The 21,136-nt window shown below is 45.8% G+C and overlaps 1 protein-coding gene across 2 annotated transcripts in view; it reads left to right on the top strand.

Moving 5' to 3' along the window:
- eml6 (EMAP like 6) overlaps positions 1-21,136 on the top strand; it is a 126,466-nt gene that overhangs the window by 76,949 nt on the left and 28,381 nt on the right. For both annotated transcript variants that reach the window (XM_077229797.1, XM_077229798.1), the window contains exons 23-31: positions 57-198; positions 6,075-6,227; positions 7,581-7,712; positions 9,128-9,216; positions 9,298-9,465; positions 10,173-10,374; positions 10,448-10,574; positions 20,406-20,484; positions 20,564-20,693. In XM_077229797.1, coding sequence (XP_077085912.1) covers positions 57-198; positions 6,075-6,227; positions 7,581-7,712; positions 9,128-9,216; positions 9,298-9,465; positions 10,173-10,374; positions 10,448-10,574; positions 20,406-20,484; positions 20,564-20,693 — 1,222 coding nt within the window. The remainder of the gene's footprint in view (positions 1-56; positions 199-6,074; positions 6,228-7,580; positions 7,713-9,127; positions 9,217-9,297; positions 9,466-10,172; positions 10,375-10,447; positions 10,575-20,405; positions 20,485-20,563; positions 20,694-21,136) is intronic.

Genomic DNA, 21,136 nt, shown 5'->3' on the forward strand with positions numbered 1-21,136 from the left:
TGAAAGACTACTTAAATTTGCAGATTTATATGGAAATTGTCTGTATTGTGTTTTAGGGTCATATGGAGGGGGAAGTTTGGGGTCTGGCTGCTCATCCACTGTTGCCCATCTGTGCCACTGTGAGTGATGACAAAACGCTGCGGATCTGGGAGCTTTCAGCCAACCATCGAATGGTGGCCGTACGGAAACTTAAAAAAGGTAGACGATCACTCACAATACAGGAACAGCTAACCTTCTGCCAGTGGGTAGGGCTCTATGATTTATACAGAAAATACAGACAGAATCACAGAATCCAGTCATAAAAATGGCACAGAATGTCAAGGAATTTGTATGAATAAATCAAAAGCAGGGTTATAAAAGCATATCAAAAGCATATCATAAAAATCTGACCTTTTCCGTGTTTAAGTGCTATAATTGGGTCCCCAGTGCAGCTACCAACCCAGAAAACGTGAAAACTGAAACCCAGTAACTTTGGTTTAGTGAGCTTTTCTCTGAGAGCATGAGGCTGTGATGCGCTGCTTTAAGTCGGAAAAAACAGTGAGCAACTTGAAGGGAAGTAACTTGAAGGAGCGTAACTTGAAGTGGCGTTACTTGAAGGGGCGTAACTTGAAGTGGCATAACTTGAAGGGACGTAACTTGAAGGGGTGTAACTTGAAGTGGCGTAACTTGAAGGGGTGTAACTTGAAGTGGCGTAACTTGAAGGGGTGTAACTTGAAGGGGCGAAACTTGAAGTGGCGTAACTTGAAGGGGCGTAACTTGAAGTAGCGTTACTTGAAGGGACGTAACTTGAAGTGGCCTAACTTGAAGGGGCGTAACTTGAAGGGGCATAACTTGAAGTGGGGCGTAACTTGAAGTGGCGTAACTTGAAGGGACGTAACTTGAAGGGACGTAACTTGAAGTGGCGTAACTTGAAGGGGCGTAACTTGAAGTGGGGCGTAACTTGAAGGGACGTAACTTGAAGTGGCCTAACTTGAAGGGGCGTAACTTGAAGGGACGTAACTTGAAGGGACGTAACTTGAAGTGGCCTAACTTGAAGGGACGTAACTTGAAGTGGCGTAACTTGAAGGGGCGTAACTTGAAGTGGGGCGTAACTTGAAGGGACGTAACTTGAAGGGGTGTAACTTGAAGGGGCGTAACTTGAAGGGGCGTAACTTGAAGGGACGTAACTTGAAGGGGTGTAACTTGAAGTGGCGTAACTTGAAGTGGCGTAACTTGAAGGGACGTAATTTGAAGGGACGTAACTTGAAGTGGCGTAACTTGAAGGGGCGTAACTTGAAGGGGTGTAACTTGAAGGGACGTAACTTGAAGTGGCGTAACTTGAAGTGGCGTAACTTGAAGGGGCGTAACTTGAAGGGACGTAACTTGAAGGGGCGTAACTTGAAGTGGCGTAACTTGAAGGGGCGTAACTTGAAGTGGGGCGTAACTTGAAGTGGGGCGTAACTTGAAGGGACGTAACTTGAAGTGGCGTAGCTTGAAGGGGCGTAACTTGAAGTGGCATAACTTGAAGGAACGTAACTTGAAGGGGTGTAACTTGAAGTGGCGGAACTTGAAGGGGTGTAACTTGAAGGGGCGTAACTTGAAGGGATGTAACTTGAAGGGGCGTAATTTGAAGGGACGTAACTTGAACGGGCGTAATATGAAGGGACGTAACTTGAAGGGACGTAACTTGAAGGGACGTAACTTGAAGGGGCGTAACTTGAAGTGGCGTAACTTGAAGGGACTTAACTTGAAGGGGCGTAACTTGAAGGGACGTAACTTGAAGTGGGGCGTAGCTTGAAGTGGCATAACTTGAAGGAACGTAACTTGAAGGGGTGTAACTTGAAGTGGCGTAACTTGAAGTGGCGTAACTTGAAGGGACGTAACTTGAAGGGACGTAACTTGAAGGGGCGTAACTTGAAGTGGCGTAACTTGAAGGGGCGTAACTTGAAGTGGGGCGTAACTTGAAGGGGCGTAACTTGAAGGGACGTAACTTGAAGGGACGTAACTTGAAGTGGCGTAACTTGAAGGGGTGGAACTTGAAGTGGCATAACTTGAAGGAACGTAACTTGAAAGGGTGTAACTTGAAGGGGCGTAACTTGAAGTGACGTAACTTGAAGGGACTTAACTTGAAGGGGCGTAACTTGAAGGGCCGTAACTTGAAGGGACGTAACTTGAAGTGGGGCGTAGCTTGAAGTGGCGTAGCTTGAAGGGGCATAACTTGAAGTGGGGCGTAACTTGAAGTGGGGCGTAACTTGAAGTGGGGCGTAACTTGAAGGGACGTAACTTGAAGTGGCGTAACTTGAAGGGACGTAACTTGAAGGGGGGTAACTTGAAGTGGCGTAACTTGAAGTGGCGTAACTTGAAGGGATGTAACTTGAAGGGGCGTAACTTGAAGGGGCGTAACTTGAAGTTGCATAACTTGAAGGGGCGTAGCTTGAAGGGATGTAACTTGAAGGGGCGTAACTTGAAGTGGCGTAACTTGAAGGGGCGTAACTTGAAGGGATGTAACTTGAAGGGGCGTAACTTGAAGTGGCGTAACTTGAAGGGGCGTAACTTGAAGTGGCGTAACTTGAAGGGGCGTAACTTGAAGTGGGGCGTAACTTGAAGGGGCGTAACTTGAAGGGACGTAACTTGAAGTGGCGTAGCTTGAAGGGGCGTAACTTGAAGTGGCATAACTTGAAGGAACGTAACTTGAAGGGGTGTAACTTGAAGTGGCGGAACTTGAAGGGGTGTAACTTGAAGGGGCGTAACTTGAAGGGATGTAACTTGAAGGGGCGTAATTTGAAGGGACGTAACTTGAACGGGCGTAATATGAAGGGACGTAACTTGAAGGGACGTAACTTGAAGGGGCGTAACTTGAAGGGGCATAACTTGAAGGAACGTAACTTGAAGGGGTGTAACTTGAAGTGGCGTAACTTGAAGTGGCGTAACTTGAAGGGGCGTAACTTGAAGGGACGTAACTTGAAGGGGCGTAACTTGAAGTGGCGTAACTTGAAGGGGCGTAACTTGAAGTGGGGCGTAACTTGAAGGGGCGTAACTTGAAGGGCCGTAACTTGAAGGGACGTAACTTGAAGTGGCGTAACTTGAAGGGGCGGAACTTGAAGTGGCATAACTTGAAGGAACGTAACTTGAAAGGGTGTAACTTGAAGGGGCGTAACTTGAAGTGACGTAACTTGAAGGGACTTAACTTGAAGGGGCGTAACTTGAAGGGCCGTAACTTGAAGGGACGTAACTTGAAGTGGGGCGTAGCTTGAAGTGGCGTAGCTTGAAGGGGCATAACTTGAAGTGGGGCGTAACTTGAAGTGGGGCGTAACTTGAAGGGACGTAACTTGAAGTGGCGTAACTTGAAGGGACGTAACTTGAAGGGGCGTAACTTGAAGTGGCGTAACTTGAAGTGGCGTAACTTGAAGGGATGTAACTTGAAGGGGCGTAACTTGAAGGGGCGTAACTTGAAGTTGCATAACTTGAAGGGGCGTAACTTGAAGTGGGGCGTAACTTGAAGGGGCGTAGCTTGAAGGGGCATAACTTGAAGTGGGGCGTAACTTGAAGTGGGGCGTAACTTGAAGTGGGGCGTAGCTTGAAGTGGCATAACTTGAAGGAACGTAACTTGAAGGGGTGTAACTTGAAGTGGCGTAACTTGAAGTGGCGTAACTTGAAGGGACGTAACTTGAAGGGACGTAACTTGAAGGGGCGTAACTTGAAGTGGCGTAACTTGAAGGGGCGTAACTTGAAGTGGGGCGTAACTTGAAGGGGCGTAACTTGAAGGGACGTAACTTGAAGGGACGTAACTTGAAGTGGCGTAACTTGAAGGGGTGGAACTTGAAGTGGCATAACTTGAAGGAACGTAACTTGAAAGGGTGTAACTTGAAGGGGCGTAACTTGAAGTGACGTAACTTGAAGGGACTTAACTTGAAGGGGCGTAACTTGAAGGGCCGTAACTTGAAGGGACGTAACTTGAAGTGGGGCGTAGCTTGAAGTGGCGTAGCTTGAAGGGGCATAACTTGAAGTGGGGCGTAACTTGAAGTGGGGCGTAACTTGAAGTGGGGCGTAACTTGAAGGGACGTAACTTGAAGTGGCGTAACTTGAAGGGACGTAACTTGAAGGGGGGTAACTTGAAGTGGCGTAACTTGAAGTGGCGTAACTTGAAGGGATATAACTTGAAGGGGCGTAACTTGAAGGGGCGTAACTTGAAGTTGCATAACTTGAAGGGGCGTAGCTTGAAGGGATGTAACTTGAAGGGGCGTAACTTGAAGTGGCGTAACTTGAAGGGGCGTAACTTGAAGGGATGTAACTTGAAGGGGCGTAACTTGAAGTGGCGTAACTTGAAGGGGCGTAACTTGAAGTGGCGTAACTTGAAGGGGCGTAACTTGAAGTGGGGCGTAACTTGAAGGGGCGTAACTTGAAGGGACGTAACTTGAAGTGGCGTAGCTTGAAGGGGCGTAACTTGAAGTGGCATAACTTGAAGGAACGTAACTTGAAGGGGTGTAACTTGAAGTGGCGGAACTTGAAGGGGTGTAACTTGAAGGGGCGTAACTTGAAGGGATGTAACTTGAAGGGGCGTAATTTGAAGGGACGTAACTTGAACGGGCGTAATATGAAGGGACGTAACTTGAAGGGACGTAACTTGAAGGGGCGTAACTTGAAGGGGCATAACTTGAAGGAACGTAACTTGAAGGGGTGTAACTTGAAGTGGCGTAACTTGAAGTGGCGTAACTTGAAGGGGCGTAACTTGAAGGGACGTAACTTGAAGGGGCGTAACTTGAAGTGGCGTAACTTGAAGGGGCGTAACTTGAAGTGGGGCGTAACTTGAAGGGCCGTAACTTGAAGGGACGTAACTTGAAGTGGCGTAACTTGAAGGGGCGGAACTTGAAGTGGCATAACTTGAAGGAACGTAACTTGAAAGGGTGTAACTTGAAGGGGCGTAACTTGAAGTGACGTAACTTGAAGGGACTTAACTTGAAGGGGCGTAACTTGAAGGGCCGTAACTTGAAGGGACGTAACTTGAAGTGGGGCGTAGCTTGAAGTGGCGTAGCTTGAAGGGGCATAACTTGAAGTGGGGCGTAACTTGAAGTGGGGCGTAACTTGAAGGGACGTAACTTGAAGTGGCGTAACTTGAAGGGACGTAACTTGAAGGGGCGTAACTTGAAGTGGCGTAACTTGAAGTGGCGTAACTTGAAGGGATGTAACTTGAAGGGGCGTAACTTGAAGGGGCGTAACTTGAAGTTGCATAACTTGAAGGGGCGTAGCTTGAAGGGATGTAACTTGAAGGGGCGTAACTTGAAGTGGCGTAACTTGAAGGGGCGTAACTTGAAGGGATGTAACTTGAAGGGGCGTAACTTGAAGTGGCGTAACTTGAAGGGGCGTAACTTGAAGTGGCGTAACTTGAAGGGGCGTAACTTGAAGGGGCGTAACTTGAAGGGATGTAACTTGAAGGGGCGTAACTTGAAGTTGCATAACTTGAAGGGGCGTAGCTTGAAGGGATGTAACTTGAAGGGGCGTAACTTGAAGTGGCGTAACTTGAAGGGGCGTAACTTGAAGGGACGTAACTTGAAGGGGCGTAACTTGAAGTGGCGTAACTTGAAGTGGCGTAACTTGAAGGGATGTAACTTGAAGGGGCGTAACTTGAAGGGGCGTAACTTGAAGTTGCATAACTTGAAGGGGCGTAGCTTGAAGGGATGTAACTTGAAGGGGCGTAACTTGAAGTGGCGTAACTTGAAGGGGCGTAACTTGAAGGGATGTAACTTGAAGGGGCGTAACTTGAAGTGGCGTAACTTGAAGGGGCGTAACTTGAAGTGGCGTAACTTGAAGGGGCGTAACTTGAAGGGATGTAACTTGAAGGGGCGTAACTTGAAGGGGCGTAACTTGAAGTTGCATAACTTGAAGGGGCGTAGCTTGAAGGGATGTAACTTGAAGGGGCGTAACTTGAAGTGGCGTAACTTGAAGGGGCGTAACTTGAAGGGGCGTAACTTGAAGTCTTGAAGACACCATAGATTTATATTACATCTTGTGAAAAGAGGCATAATAGGTCACCTTTAATCAAATACTGCAGGTCAAATTCAACATCAAGATTTAATTTTTCTGATGTCTGTTTGTAGGTGGCCGATGCTGTGCCTTCTCTCCCGACGGAAAAGCCTTAGCGGTGGGTCTGAACGACGGCAGCTTTCTGGTGGTGAATGCAGACACGCTGGAAGACATGGTGACCTTTCACCACAGGAAGGAGATCATCTCTGACATCAGGTTCTCTCTAGGTAACCATCTATTCTCAAGAGCTGTGATTCCTAAACCATTCTTCCAATTTAGATGTAAATACCCTCAAATTAAACCTGATTAAACCTCAGTCCATATCCATTATATAAATATAGCTTGAATATGTTTTGGTAAATACTTGATTCAATTCAATTCAAATTCAATTCAATTCAAATTTATTTGTATAGCGCTTTTCACAATACACATTGTCTCAAAGCAGCTTTACAGAAAGTGCATTTCGGAAATGTACATAGAAAAATACAGTTAGTTAATCAAGTAGTAATTTATGGCATAACATATCGCCGGCTTTGAGTCGTCTCTTCACAGGCGTCGAGTCGTCTCTTCACAGGCGTTGGGGCATCTGAAGTCTCCGTGAGAGGCTGGATACAAACTGGAGCTGACGAACGCTATTTACCTCGGGACTAGCGTCCCGAGATAACAGCAGAAAGGCAGATGGGAAATAATTAGCATAGCTGATGTTCATAATGTTAATGCATTCGAACTGATTCAGCAGCAGTATCAAAGGTTGAGCATTAAGTGAATGCTTGGTTAAAGGGATGCGTCTTTAATCTAGTTTTAAACTGGGACAGCGAGTCTGAGTCTCGTACAATATCAGGAAGGCTATTCCAGAGTTTAGGAGCTAAATGCGAGAACGCCCTCCCTCCTTTAGTGGACTTAGATATCCTAGGAATGACCAGAAGCCTCGAATTTAGTGATCTTAAAGAGCGCGATGGATTGTATGGCGATAGAAGGTCTGTTAAATACACAGGAGCTAAACCATTTAGGGCTTTATAGGTCAGTAGGAATACTTTGTAATTGATACGTAACTTAATAGGTAACCAGTGTAGAGATCATAAAATAGGTGTTATATGATCATATTTTCTTGATGTAGTAAGAACTCTAGCGGCTGCATTTTGTACTAACTGTATCAAAATCAAAAATTATGCCTGTCCATATATATGGACCTAACTGTATATATATGATTGATAATAAAATAATAGAAATTACTATTCATTCAGATAATTAATTATTTTTAACTAATATTAACATATTAAGTGATAATAAAAGTAAATGATGTATGTATATAAATTCTCTGTATGTATATATATATATATATATATATATATATAATATAAAAATTGATAATAAAATAATGAAACTTTATATATACATGTACATAATATATATAATTGACCTAAACAATTATATTAATTTATAATCATAAAATATATATATTATATTATGTCATTAAAACTATATATAATAATAATATTATATTTATTATTACATTATTTTGTTTCATTACATAATAAAGCCTGTAATTTATGTAATATTTTCCTGCTTTTATCCTGCAGATGCTGGAAAATACCTCTCAGTGGCCTCCCACGACTCATTTGTGGACATTTATAACGTTATGACCAGTAAGAGAGTGGGCATCTGTAAAGGAGCGTCCAGCTGCATCACACATGTGGACTGGGACGTGCGCGGTAATCCTCGCATACCCAACACACAAATATATATTCAAGCAATAATATGCAACTTCATGTAATGACTTAATCCTTGAGTGAATTAATCTACACATACATTTTGATTGAAAGGCAATGTTTTGATAATGTTTTGAACTGTGAGAATTTGCGGCCATGAAACTGTAGTTTGCATTATTTTTATATCAGGAAATGGCATATTTTATACTAATAGTTAAGGGATTGTTTTGTGCCTTTTAGTGACAAACAACGAAGGTCACCATGTATATTAGAAGCCATGCAATTTATTACAGTTCCAATAACTGATAATTTTCTGTTTATACTAACTTTTGACATTTGGTGAGTGTCGTTTTGCACCCTGTCTGTAAGCACGTGCATTTAGATGGGTAAATTTTACTTTGGTAGCTAAAAGCTGCATAAATCCATCAATGAAAGAAATAAAAGTATAGCTAGCAAGCAAATTTGAGCACTTTTCCAAACAAATCAATGCAGTTCAAAGCGCTTTACAGGCACAATCATTTAAAGAAAATACAAATACAGGTAAAATGCAAAAATAAAATAAAAATGTATAAAGATTTATTAAAGTAATAAAACAACATTAAATTACAAACATTATGTTAAATTATAACAAGGCAAGACTAAAGAGATATGTCTTTAATTTAGTCTTAAAACTATTTATATTTTCAGCACGTCTTACTTCTTCTGGAAGGTTATTCCAGAGACGAGGAGCGTAGCGACTAAAAGCAGCATTACCAGATCTTTTAGTTCTACTGTGTGATACCGTTAAAAGTAAAGAATCCGAGGATCTGAGAATCCTTACAGGTTCATAAACTATAAGCATTTTTAAAAGATAGTCTGGAGCAATTCCATGTAGTGCCTTATAAACTAATAAAAGGTTTTTAAAATCAACACGAAAACTAACAGGTAGCCAATGTAATGATTTTAGTATAGGTGTAATGTGTTCTCTCTTCTTGGTCTTTGTCAATACTCGAGCAGCAGAGTTTTGAATTAATTGTAGTTGATTAATTGCATTCTTTGGTAGACCAGAGAGGAGGGCATTACAATAGTCAAGCCTGCTAGTTATAAATGTATGCATTCATTTTTCTGTATTGTGCATGGAACGGAATGGTCTTATTTTAGCAATATTTTTTATATGATAAAATGCTATTTTAGTAATATTACACACATGCGCTTTAAAATTAAAATCAGAGTCAAAGACAACACCTAGATTTTTTGCAATTTTGCTTGGATTTAATCCCAGGATATTTAGTTTAGGGGTTCATTTTTCTCTTTGTGCTTTTGATTATCAAAACTTCTGTTTTATCTTTGTTGAGTTATAAGAAATTTTGCGACATCCAGTCATTTATGTCGCTAAAACATTACCTCCGAGATAAACATTTTTGTGTGCATTAACGCAGGAAAACTGCTTCAAGTCAACACTGGTGCCAAAGAGCAGCTATTCTTCGAAGCTCCACGTGGAAGACGACAAACTATCAGCAGTTTAGAGGTAGAGAAACTAGACACACATCCAGTTGCATGGCTAAGTCCAGCATTGTGACTGTGTGTGTGTGTGTGTGTGTGTGTTCAGTCTGAGAAGATGGAATGGGCCACATGGACGTCGGTTCTGGGCTCCACCTGTGAGGGCATCTGGCCCACGCTCAGTTTCGTCAACGCCTCTTCACTTACCAAAGACAAGAAGCTGCTGGCCACCGGAGACGACTTCGGCTTCGTCAAGCTCTTCAGCTTCCCCTGCAAGGTCACATGATCACATCATATATTCTTATACACGACTTCTTTTAGTGTTTATAAAAGAAGGCTCTTCTGCTCAGCAATGCTGCGTTTATTTGATCAAAAATACAATACAAATTGTGAAATAAAAGCTCTGAGTACCTGGAAATCACAGTGTCAGGAACTACATCATCTACAAACATTGACTGCAAATGAGAAAGTGTGTAAGATACACTTCCCTCGTACACTATCATTTAACAGTTTGGTGTTTTTAAATGTCTCCTCTCAGCAAGGCTGCATTTATTTGATCAAAAATACAGTAAAAATTGTGAAATATTATTCCAATATAAATCAGCTGTTTTCTATGTGAATATATAGTAAAGTGTAATTTATTCCTGTGATCAAAGCTGAATTTTCAGCATCATTACTCCAGTCTTCAGTGTCACATGACTGCTCAAGAAACATTTATGCTTATTATTAGTTGAAAACAGTCATATTTTTTTGGAAACTGTCATGCTCTTTATTTTTTTAAGGATTCTTTGATGGATAAAAAGTTGAAAAGAACAGCATTTATCTGAAATAGAATCTTTGTAACATTATAAATGTCTTTACTGTCACTCTTGATAAAAGTAATGCATCCTTGTTATTAGTTTCTTTAAATAATAATAAAAAGTCTTGAGGTTTATGCATAAAACAAGTAGAAAGTATTTTCTTGATGCCTTTTGTTTTATACAGGGTCAGTTTGCCAAGTTTAAAAAGTACGTGGCTCACAGTGCCAATGTGACCAATGTACGATGGTCCAATGATGATGCGATGCTGCTGTCGGTGGGCGGGGCCGACACGGCCCTCATGATCTGGGCGAGAGAGGGGATTGGTCCACGCGAGAGCAAAGCCGTGGACAGTGAGGAATCAGATGATGACGCTGAAGAGGATGGAGGTAATGTTTTAGTTTTTGTTTGTGAGAATAAACTGAATTTCAAGGTTTTTATTTGACGAATGTCTGTGTTTAGGCTACGACAGTGACGTGGCTCGGGAAAAGAGCATGGATTACACGACGAAGATCTACGCCGTCAGTATAAGAGAAATGACGGGCGTAAAGCCACACCAACAACAGAAGGAGATCCTAGTGGATGAACGGTGAGAAGAGTCACAGAACTGAATAATGCAGATGAAGTTATGATTTCTGCAAAAAATGATTTTCTTACTTTGTATTTTTGTCTTGTTTCCAGTCCAAATATCAAACATTTCTTAAATCAAGATGCATTTACTAAAGTAGTAAAATGATTAGATATTAAGTCTTATTTTCTGGGGAATTAAATAAAAAAGTGATTTTTTGTTTAAAATAAGCTAAATTATCTGCCAATGGGGTGAGAAAATAATCTTGTTTCTGTTTAAAATTAAGATTATTTTTCTGACCCCATTGGCAGATATTTTTGCTTTTTTTTTTAAACATCAACTCACTTCATTTTTATTTATTTCCCCAGAAAACAGGACATAATATCTTATGTCATTTTACTCTTCTAGTAAATGCATCTTGATTTAAGAATGTTTATATATTTGGACTGGAAACGAGATAAAAATACTAAGTACAGGGATTAAAGTTCTCCGTCGCTACGACGGATTTCCGTTAATTGCAGCGAGTCTATTGGCGCTTTTCCATTACCAGTACCAGCTCGACTCGACTCGACTCGCCTTGGCTCGCCTCGACTCGGCTCGCTTTTCGTTCCGTTTTCCATTGCAGAAAGTATCGCCACAAATAGTACCCGGTCGTCATAGCGACGCCTTTCGTTCCTCGTTGCCCCATCAAGCTCTCGCTGGATCCTCTCTTCGGCAACCAAACAAAGGAATGTCTGCACCTCCTCGTTTGACCACGGCGTATTCTTCCGAGTTGCCATAATAATAGTAGTAAGTTTAGTAACTATCTCTGGCTAAACTATTTAAAAAAGGCGGGGTTATTCTGGATACTCCATCTGGCGCGTGCAATGATGACGCAGTGAATAGTGACGATTCTCTCTGACCAATCAGCAGTCGGCATTGTTTTCACGTCACATTTTAGTATCGCCTTAGCTCGCCTAGAACCTCGCCGGAGGTGGTACGAAAAAAAGTACCCGAAAGCAGGTACAGGTACAACTTTTACACAGTGGAAAACCAAACAAAGGCGAGTCGAGTCGAGCCGAGCCGAGCCAAGGCGAGCTGGTACTGTGTAGTGGAAAAGCGCCATATGACGGATTTCCGTCAATTGCAGGGTTCCCGTCTGTCCATGCCTTAAATTCACTTTTCATAATTTTAAGGCCGTAAATAGGCTTTCGTTTCTCAAATAGTGTGATAAATGTCTTAATTTTAGTTTGCAGAGGTCTTAAATTAAGGAAAGACGAGGTGTAGGCCTATTCACCCTGCTGAGGAGGATGTGATAAAGCCTGGATTGGAGCGAATGCACGTTCCTCTATCCACTCTAAGCATTTTGTAATCGCTTCGCTTTTGGTCCACTCCGGGTTTTCAAATCCCGCGCACGGAAAAACTGCTCCGTGTTCACTTTTGGAGAAGTGCATGTCAGGCAACAGCTGGTTTGTTGCGGTCCGAATTCGAGCGCGTTTGTTCCCGGAGCCCCCCGCAGCGTTGGTCTTGTTTCACACTCAACTTGGCGCATGCTAGAAAACAGAACGCGGGTCAATATTGGCCGTTTCTCAATACCAAGTAACCTACGCAAACTTCGGACTTGCGTCCTTGGTAGTTCAGACTTGCCAAGTTCGACTCAGGAGAACGAACTCCCGAGGACGAGAGGACGCGAGTCCGGTTATTCTGCAAATGGAACAGCGCGTTCTTGATCGCGTCACTCAGCTCGCTCTGCTACTCCGGTTATGTCTTTATGTATATTTTAGGCAACAATAAAATGAAATATGGTATAAAATACAACTCTGCCTCTCAATAATACAACAATACAACGAAATGTAACTTATATAAAACACCTCTTTTCATTATAAATGAACATATTATCATAAACATATTGGCCAAACAAATGTGGTTCAGGCAACGCACATTGATTATCTTCACTGCATATATTTATAACAACACGAAATATAAAACACAACCCTGCTGCTTTTGTTTTCATTTTAAAAATATCAAACATTATTGATCATTAAAACTGACATTTAACAAACACAGGGTTGTATCGTTTTATTTTATTATACATGTACACATACAGTGAAGAGAATGCATATTAATATATATATAAATAATATTTTATATATTTTAGAATATAACATTACACAACCCTGTCTCTTTTTGTTAAATGTCAGTTTTAATGATCAATAATATCCAGTATAAAAGTATAAGTAGCCTAATAGGTAGCTATAAGAAGCTATACAATGAGAAATAAAGCAAACAATTCAGTCAAACATTAACATTGTAGCCTATTAGAGAGCTGACTAAAGTTAAATAGCCTAAATATATAAAGTTATGAAACTTCACTTTGCCCTCAGCCAAAACGATTTGCCATTAAACAAACTATATATTAATATAGCATGTTTGGTCTTATAAAATAAATAAAAACATGCACTGAAAAGTTATGTAGATGGTTGATTATTTGTCAAGCTAAGTAATTCTTTTTCATAGATTAAAATAGATTTTAAAATACGCAAACTGGCAATATTAAAGCGGTTTAAAACATCTCCCCTTAAAACGCTATTGGTCTCGACAATTTAAATAAAGTTAAAGGAATATGACTTGGCCTGAAAAAAAGTTCAGTCAGAAGAATTTTTTTCACTTTAATCCCTGTAAGTAAAATAAGCATTTTTTTGCAGTGTGTGCTAGTTTTGTCTTGTTTTCCAGTACAAATTCTTAAATCAAGGTACATTTACTCAGAAATATGAAAGTCTTGTTTTCTGGATAATGTCAGATTTAAGTGAATTTATGCTTAAAACACGAACAAATATCTGCCAATGGGGTGCAAGAAAAATCCTCTTGAATTAAGTAAATGTTTTCTGACTTCACTGGCAGATATTATATATTTTTCCCTCAAGCAACCTGTACACTGGTGTGGTGTGATTAATGTTTAATTAAATGCTGCTTTTCTTCACAGTGTTTTTCGACTAATTTAATAGTTTTTTATGCATTTGTTTATGCATTTAATTTTTGCATTGTGCATTTATTGATGCATTTAGTACATTTGTTCCCTATCGGTCAGTCACTACAACGTAGGTCATGACTGACCAATAGGAATCTCGCTAGAGAGGCCAATCTACTTCGAGTGAAACTAAAACAAGCCAATACACATTGGCGTGCAATCATTTGTATCAGCTGCGCGCCCTCGTTAGCGCGGGTATAAACGAGCAGCTGGTGCGATTGCACACTAGCTTTTTGCTTCGGAGCCAAACACTTCGATGTCTCTGCTTTCAGTTGAAACCAACTACTACGAGCCTTTCTGGACCTCTCCTTCCCGGTGCGGGCGTGACAGCACGGCAGCGCGAGCAGTTTCTCTTTCTCTCTCTTTCTTTTTTTTTATTTTAAAAACTGAGCAAAGAAAAAGAGCTGTTTTAACAGCTGGTGAGGTGCGCTTCAGAGCGCTTAAAAGCTGTTATAACAGCTGGTAAGGTGCGCCTGGCAAGCGCTCAAAAGCTGTTGTAACAGCTGGTAAGACCTCCAGCGAGAGAGATCCAGCGCACAGACGGGTGCACATTCCCGTCTGTGATCGCTGTGGCTGTTCCCCTGCGTGCTTCAGCACCAGTGAGAGTAGTCCCTAAAAGAGCTCACACAGATAGTTCGCGTCTTTTTCAAGATGACGTTCTATCTGTGTGTTTCTGGATGCGGTCGTTACCTGGGGTCGCGGGATGGTCACGATCGCTGCCTCGTGTGTCTGGGCCTCGAACACGCACAGGCAGCGTTCGTGGATGAGTCATGTACCCATTGTGGGAAGATGACCATCTCGGAGCTGAGGTCGAGACTCACGTTCCTGCAAAGGGGCGGAGTCCCCGTGCCTGCACCTCGTTCCAACCCCCCTTCGCGGGTTGCTTCGGGCAGTGACACGGGTGACCTGAGGATTACAGTGAGCGCGCTTCCTTCGGGGAACCGACCCCCTAGGAACCCTCACTCCTCTCATGCTCCGCAACCAGTTGAGCTGCCAACGGAACGTTCTGGACCGTCCTCGAGATGTGTACCGGTCGTTTCGTTCGGCGCTCCCTGCGACGACCAGATGTCGATCGCTGCATCGGAGGGTGGGTCAGACCTCTCTGCGGAAGACGGCTCGGAGCCGCTGCCTCCTTCAGGTGTGTCAGCGGTGCCCGAGTCGGACCCGGAGATGATGGCCATGCTTTCCCGGGCCGCCAACAGGATCGGGCTCGTGTGGAACCCTCCACCGTGTCCCGAGCCCTCGAGGTTGGACGATTGGTATCTCGGGGTGGCGCGCGCTGGTTCTCAGCAACCCACCCCAGTGCCTTTCTTCCCGGAAGTGCATGAGGAGCTCACAGGGACGTGGACGGCACCTTTTACTGCCCGAAACCGTCTCGGTGGCTCCTCCTCCCTCACCAACCTTGATGGCGGGGCAGCTAAGGGATACGCGCGTATCCCGCCAGTGGAACGGGCCGTTGCTATGCAACTGTGCCCTAACTCCACTTGGCGTGGAGAACCGTGTCTTCCTTCCCGGGCCTGTAAGTACTCGTCGGACCTGACCGGCAAGGCTTACAAGGCCTGTGGGGAAGCTGCCTCTGCCATGCACGCTATGGCGTTGTTGCAGGTTCATCAGGCCAAGGCACTGAAGGACCTGCACGAGGGTGGTCATGATCCACAAGTTCTCCAAGAACTTCGTGCCGCAACTGACCTCGCGCTTCGTGCGACGAAGGTCACTGCGCGGTCAGTGGGTCGTGCGATGTCCACACTAGTGGTCCAGGAACGCCACCTCTGGCTGTGTCTGGCTGACATGCGGGAGACCGACAAGATCAGGTTCCTTAACTCCCCCGTGTCCCAGACCGGCCTCTTCGGCGACGCGGTCGAGAACTTCGCCCAGCAGTTCTCGGCTGTACAGAAGCAGACTGAGGCCATTAAACATATCCTGCCGCGGCGGTCAGCTGCTGCCTCCACCCCACCGCCCGCGGCTCCTCGGTCTGCTCGTCGCCGTGGGCGTCCGCCTGCGTCTGCCCCTGCTCCCGCGCCGCAGCAGCAGCCTCCATCCAAGCGGCACCGTGGAGCCAGTCGCAGGCAGGGCGCCCCGCCCGTCCAGGCCCCCGCCAAGAGGGGCGGCAAAGCCAAGGGTAAGCGGCCCTAGGACGGGCGACCCAGAGGTGGAAGGGACTGCTCTCCAGGAGACGATGACTGCATCGCTCCCTCCCCCGGAAGAGGGCCGGGTGGAAAATCCTTTGTTCCGTTTTGTTTGTGTTCCGCCGCTGGCCTTAAAACCAGCGGTACCCAAATTTTCAATAAAAGAGCAGTTTCTATCATCTCTGGGTCCGAAGAGGGCCCGGAGAGTAGTGGGGGGTCAGAATCCTCACCACTCTCATCCGCCTCTTCTATCGCCAGCCGGCAGCTGCGTACGGTCCGAGAACGCCATCGAGCCGCCTCCCGCACCTCCTGCCCCGTGGAACCAGGTAAGTGCTGCACAGCACACTCAGACCCCGCTACGGGCCGCCTCCCAGAGAGAGCCTCCCGAGCTGCGTCCCTGTGTTCCACCTCGCTGCCCCACTCCGGGTACGCCTTCGGTCCCTTTGGTCCCGCTTGTACGGTCTCTGCGAGCCTGGTTAGCGCTCCCCAGGCCGTCTCGCTGGCTCATTCGAACCATCAGGCTCGGCTATGCGATTCAGTTCGCCCGGCGTCCCCCCAAGTTTCGGGCCATCCACTCCACTACAGTGAGAGCAGCCGATGCCCATGTCTTGCGTGCGGAGATCGCAGTCCTACTGGCGAAGGATGCGATAGAGCCGGTCCCTCCAGCCGATATGAGGTCAGGGCACTACAGTCCCTACTTCATTGTACCCAAGAAAGGGGGTGGGTTACGACCGATCTTGGATCTGCGAGTTTTGAATCGGAGCCTCCACAAGCTACCGTTCAAAATGCTCACGCAGAGACACATTTTCGAATGCATCCGTCCCCAAGATTGGTTTGCAGCGATCGACCTGAAGGACGCGTACTTTCATGTCTCGATTCTTCCTCGACACAGGCCATTTCTGCGCTTTGCGTTCGAGGGTCGAGCATATCAGTACAAAGTCCTACCCTTCGGGCTGTCCCTGTCCCCCCGTGTCTTCACGAAAGTCACGGAGGGGGCCCTTGTTCCCATGAGAGAACAGGGCGTTCGCATCCTCAACTATCTCGACGACTGGCTCATACTAGCACACTCTCGAGATCAGCTATGCGAACACAGGGACCTAGTGCTCAGGCACCTCAGCCAGTTGGGTCTTCAGGTCAACTGGGAAAAGAGCAAACTCTCCCCTGTGCAGAGGATCTCTTTTCTCGGTATGGAGTTGGATTCGGTCGCCCAGACAGCGCGCCTCACAGAGCAGCGTGCTCAGTCGGTGCTGAACTGCTTGAACACGTTCAAGGGCAGGACAGCGGTCCCACTGAAACTCTTTCAGAGGCTCCTGGGGCATATGGCAGCAGCATCAGCGGTAACCCCGCTCGGCCTGCTACATATGAGACCGCTTCAGCACTGGCTTCACGGCCGAGTCCCGAGATGGGCGTGGCATCATGGCACTCACCGGGTGGCAATCACACCGGCGTGCCGCCAGACCTTCAGCCCGTGGTCAGACCCCTCGTTCCTGCGGGCAGGAGTTCCCTTGGAACAGGTGTCCAGGCACGCTGTGGTATTCACAGATGCCTCTGCCACCGGCTGGGGTGCCACGTACAACGGGCATGCAGTGTCAGGGGTGTGGACGGACCCTCAACTGCATTGGCACATCAACTGCCTCGAGTTGCTAGCAGTACATCTCGCCCGGACCCGCTTGAAAAGACGGCTACAGGGCAGGGACGTGCTGGTCCGTACGGACAACACTGCGACCGTTGCGTACATCAACCGACAAGGTGGTCTACGCTCCCGTCGCATGTCGCAACTCGCCCGCCATCTCCTCCTCTGGAGTCAGAAGCATCTGAGGTCGCTTCGAGCCATGTATGTCCCCGGCTTGCTCAACCGTGTGGCCGACGAGCTATCACGAGCTGTGCTCCCGGGAGAATGGCGACTCCACCCCCAGGCGGTTCAGCTGATCTGGAGAGAGTTCGGGGAGGCTCAGGTAGACCTGTTTGCCTCCTCAGAGACCTCCCACTGCCAGCTGTTTTACTCCCTGACCGAGGGAACACTCGGCACGGACGCACTGGCACACAGCTGGCCCCGGGGCCTTCGCAAATATGCGTTTCCCCCAGTGAGCCTACTTGCGCAGACACTGTGCAAAGTCAGGGAGGACGAGGAGCAGGTCCTTCTGGTGGCTCCCTATTGGCCCACCCGGACTTGGTTCCCAGAACTCATGCTCCTTGTGACAGTCCCTCCCTGGCCCATTCCTCTGAGGAAGGACCTTCTGACTCAGAGACGGGGCACCCTATGGCACCCGCGTCCAGACCTCTGGAAACTCCATGTCTGGTCCCTGGACGGGACGCGGAGGGTTTAGGTGACTTACCCCCTGAGGTACTTAACACCATCACTTCAGCACGGGCGCCGTCCACGAGACGTGTTTACGCCCTGAAGTGGAACCTGTTCGTCGAGTGGTGTTCTTCTCGCCGAGAAGACCCCCGAAGATGTCCGATAGGGTCTGTGCTTTCCTTCTTGCAGCAGGGGTTGGAGCGTAGACTGTCTCCCTCCACCCTCAAAGTACATGCTGCCGCTATTTCAGCTTATCACGACCACATAGATGGCAAAGCAGTGGGAAAGCACGACCTGGTCGTCAGGTTTCTTAGGGGGGCGAGACGATTAAATCCTCCTCGACCCCCCTCCATACCCTCTTGGGATCTTTCCCTGGTGCTTCGAGCACTTCAGGATGTTCCCTTTGAGCCTCTGCAGTCAGTAGACTTAAAGCTTCTTTCCATGAAGACTTTGCTGCTGGTTGCACTGGCCTCTGTCAAGAGGGTAGGAGACCTGCACGCTTTTTCGGTCGACGAATCGTGCCTAGAGTTCGGGCCGGGTGACAGCCACGTGGTACTAAGACCCCGGCCTGGCTATGTGCCCAAGGTTCCTACCACTCCCTTCAAAGACCAGGTAGTGAACCTGCAAGCGCTGCCTTTGGAGGAGGCAGACCCAGCCCTGGCTTTGCTCTGTCCCGTTCGCGCTCTGCGTATGTACGTGGACAGAACTCAAAGCGTCAGGACCTCAGACCAGCTCTTTGTCTGTTACGGAGGCCAGCAGAAGGGAAAGGCTGTCTCCAAGCAGAGGATGGCCCACTGGATAGTGGATGCCATCGCCTTGGCTTACCAAGCACAAGGCGTGCCCTGCCCGCTCAGGTTGCATGCACACTCCACGAGAGGCGTTGCATCCTCCTGGGCGCTGGCACGTGGCTCCTCGCTAACAGATATCTGTAGAGCTGCGGGCTGGGCGACACCTAACACGTTCGCTAGATACTATAGCCTACGTGTAGAGCCGGTGTCCTCCCGTGTTCTCACCCTAGACGGGTAGAAGCACTGAGAGGTCTGGCTCTGTCGGCTTGCTGCACCCTACTGTGCACCCTTATTGCTCCAGAGTAAAACCTGTTGAGTCCTCCAAAACCCCTCGGCCCGGACTTGGCGGAGCGTCCGGCGCCAGGCCCTTATCCGCTGAATCCTTGAGAACCGGATCTGGGCTGGGTTCCATTTGTGTGACCCTACGGGGATCCCATATGTGTATATTCCACGGCTGCTCCTATCGGAAGCCCGTGTCTTTCCCTTGGGCTAAGTCACCCTTTATTTCATATGCAGTACAGCCTTCGGCTAGTCCATATGCATTTCCACATAACTCTTTGAAGAAGTGGCTTCCGCAGCGTTCCTCCCTAAACAGAAAGGGCACGCTTTCCCAGTGTTATCCAATATCTCACTGTATGGGTTATTACGGAACAACAGTGTCAGACTCACTCTGTGTAAGCCTCCGCCTATCGTCCTTCCAGGCAAGAAGGTGTAGAGGCTTGCACGGGGGCGCTGGATGGGGTGCAGCGGCTGTGGCGCTTTGGTAGGGATTCCTATTGGTCAGTCATGACCTACGTTGTAGTGACTGACCGATAGGGAACGTCTCGGTTACATATGGTAACCCTCGTTCCCTGAGGGAGGGAACGGAGACGTAGGTCCCGTCGCCACATCCGCTGCCGCCCGCCGGGGCGGCCAGCTTTCTCAGGCTTGGCTCCTCAGCAAAAAACTAGTGTGCAATCGCACCAGCTGCTCGTTTATACCCGCGCTAACGAGGGCGCGCAGCTGATACAAATGATTGCACGCCAATGTGTATTGGCTTGTTTTAGTTTCACTCGAAGTAGATTGGCCTCTCTAGCGAGATTCCTATTGGTCAGTCATGACCTACGTCTCCGTTCCCTCCCTCAGGGAACGAGGGTTACCATATGTAACCGAGACGTTTTTGCATTTATTTATACAAGAAGTTTTTTTTTTTGCATTGTGCATTTATTGATGCATTTAGTATATTTATTTTTGCATATATTTATACATTTAGTTTATTTATTTCAGCATTGATGCATTTACTGCATTTATTGATGTTAAAAAAATGTTTTAAAAAAATCCTACTTGTTTTTGTGCCAGAAAAAATACAGCTCTGGTTGTTATATATATATATATATATACATATTTTTTTCTGACCCCATTGGCAAATATTAGTTCTTGTTTTAAGGTCACAAACTCACTTCATTTTAATCAGATTTTCAGAAAACGTGACGGAATATTTTAAGTAATTTTGCTTCTTAAATAAATTCTTGGTTTAAAAATTGTTTAGATATTTGTACTGGAAAACAAGACAAAAATAATGAGGAAGAACCTAATTTTTTTTGCAGTGACTGCGTTTATTCATGTCGAAACTCCATCATTTGTTTCCTGCAGACCTCCAGTGAGTCGCGCGGCACCATTACCTGAAAAACTGGTGAAGAACAACATCACAAAGAAGAAGAAAATCGTGGAGGTCAGATGGGTCATGAGCTCATGAAGATACAGCGTTGTCCTCATTATTCTCAATATTTTGATTATGTCTGTGTTTATAGGAGCTGTCTCTGGACCATGTGTTTGGCTACAGAGGCTTTGATTGTCGAAACAACCTTCACTACCTCAATGATGGAGCCGACATCATCTTTCACACAGCCGCCGCTGCTATCATTCAGAACCTCTCTGCTGGTACACACACACATGACCTCTGAACTCTTGCTGTCCGATTCTTGTTTCGACGTGTGGCAAATAAGCTAGATGTTTTTTGAAGATTTTGAAACAATGCCTTTTGGTTTTATGGGTTTGTGGGCGTGTCTTCTGAGACTAATCTGACTCCAGATCAGACATGAGGCGCTGATGACCTCTAGAGGCTGCAGGTGGAACTGCACATCTGTTTAAAAAAGAAGACAAGCTTAATTAACTAAATCACTTATAGTTAGAACATATTTGAAAATTATTATTAAAATTACTGCTTTGTTATTATATTTTCAAATCAGGTTTTTTGTCACCAGTATTTTTTTTTTATAGGTTAAAGAATATATAACTAGAATATACAGTCCGTTGTCAGAAAGATTTAGTTTTTTAAAAGAAATACTTTTTATTTAGCAAGGATGCATTTAATTGATCAAAGT

This window comes from Siphateles boraxobius, unplaced genomic scaffold (genome assembly GCF_051911475.1).
Source record: "Siphateles boraxobius isolate OS27281-9 unplaced genomic scaffold, OSU_SipBor_1 135, whole genome shotgun sequence".
Taxonomy (NCBI): Eukaryota; Metazoa; Chordata; class Actinopteri; order Cypriniformes; family Leuciscidae; genus Siphateles; species Siphateles boraxobius.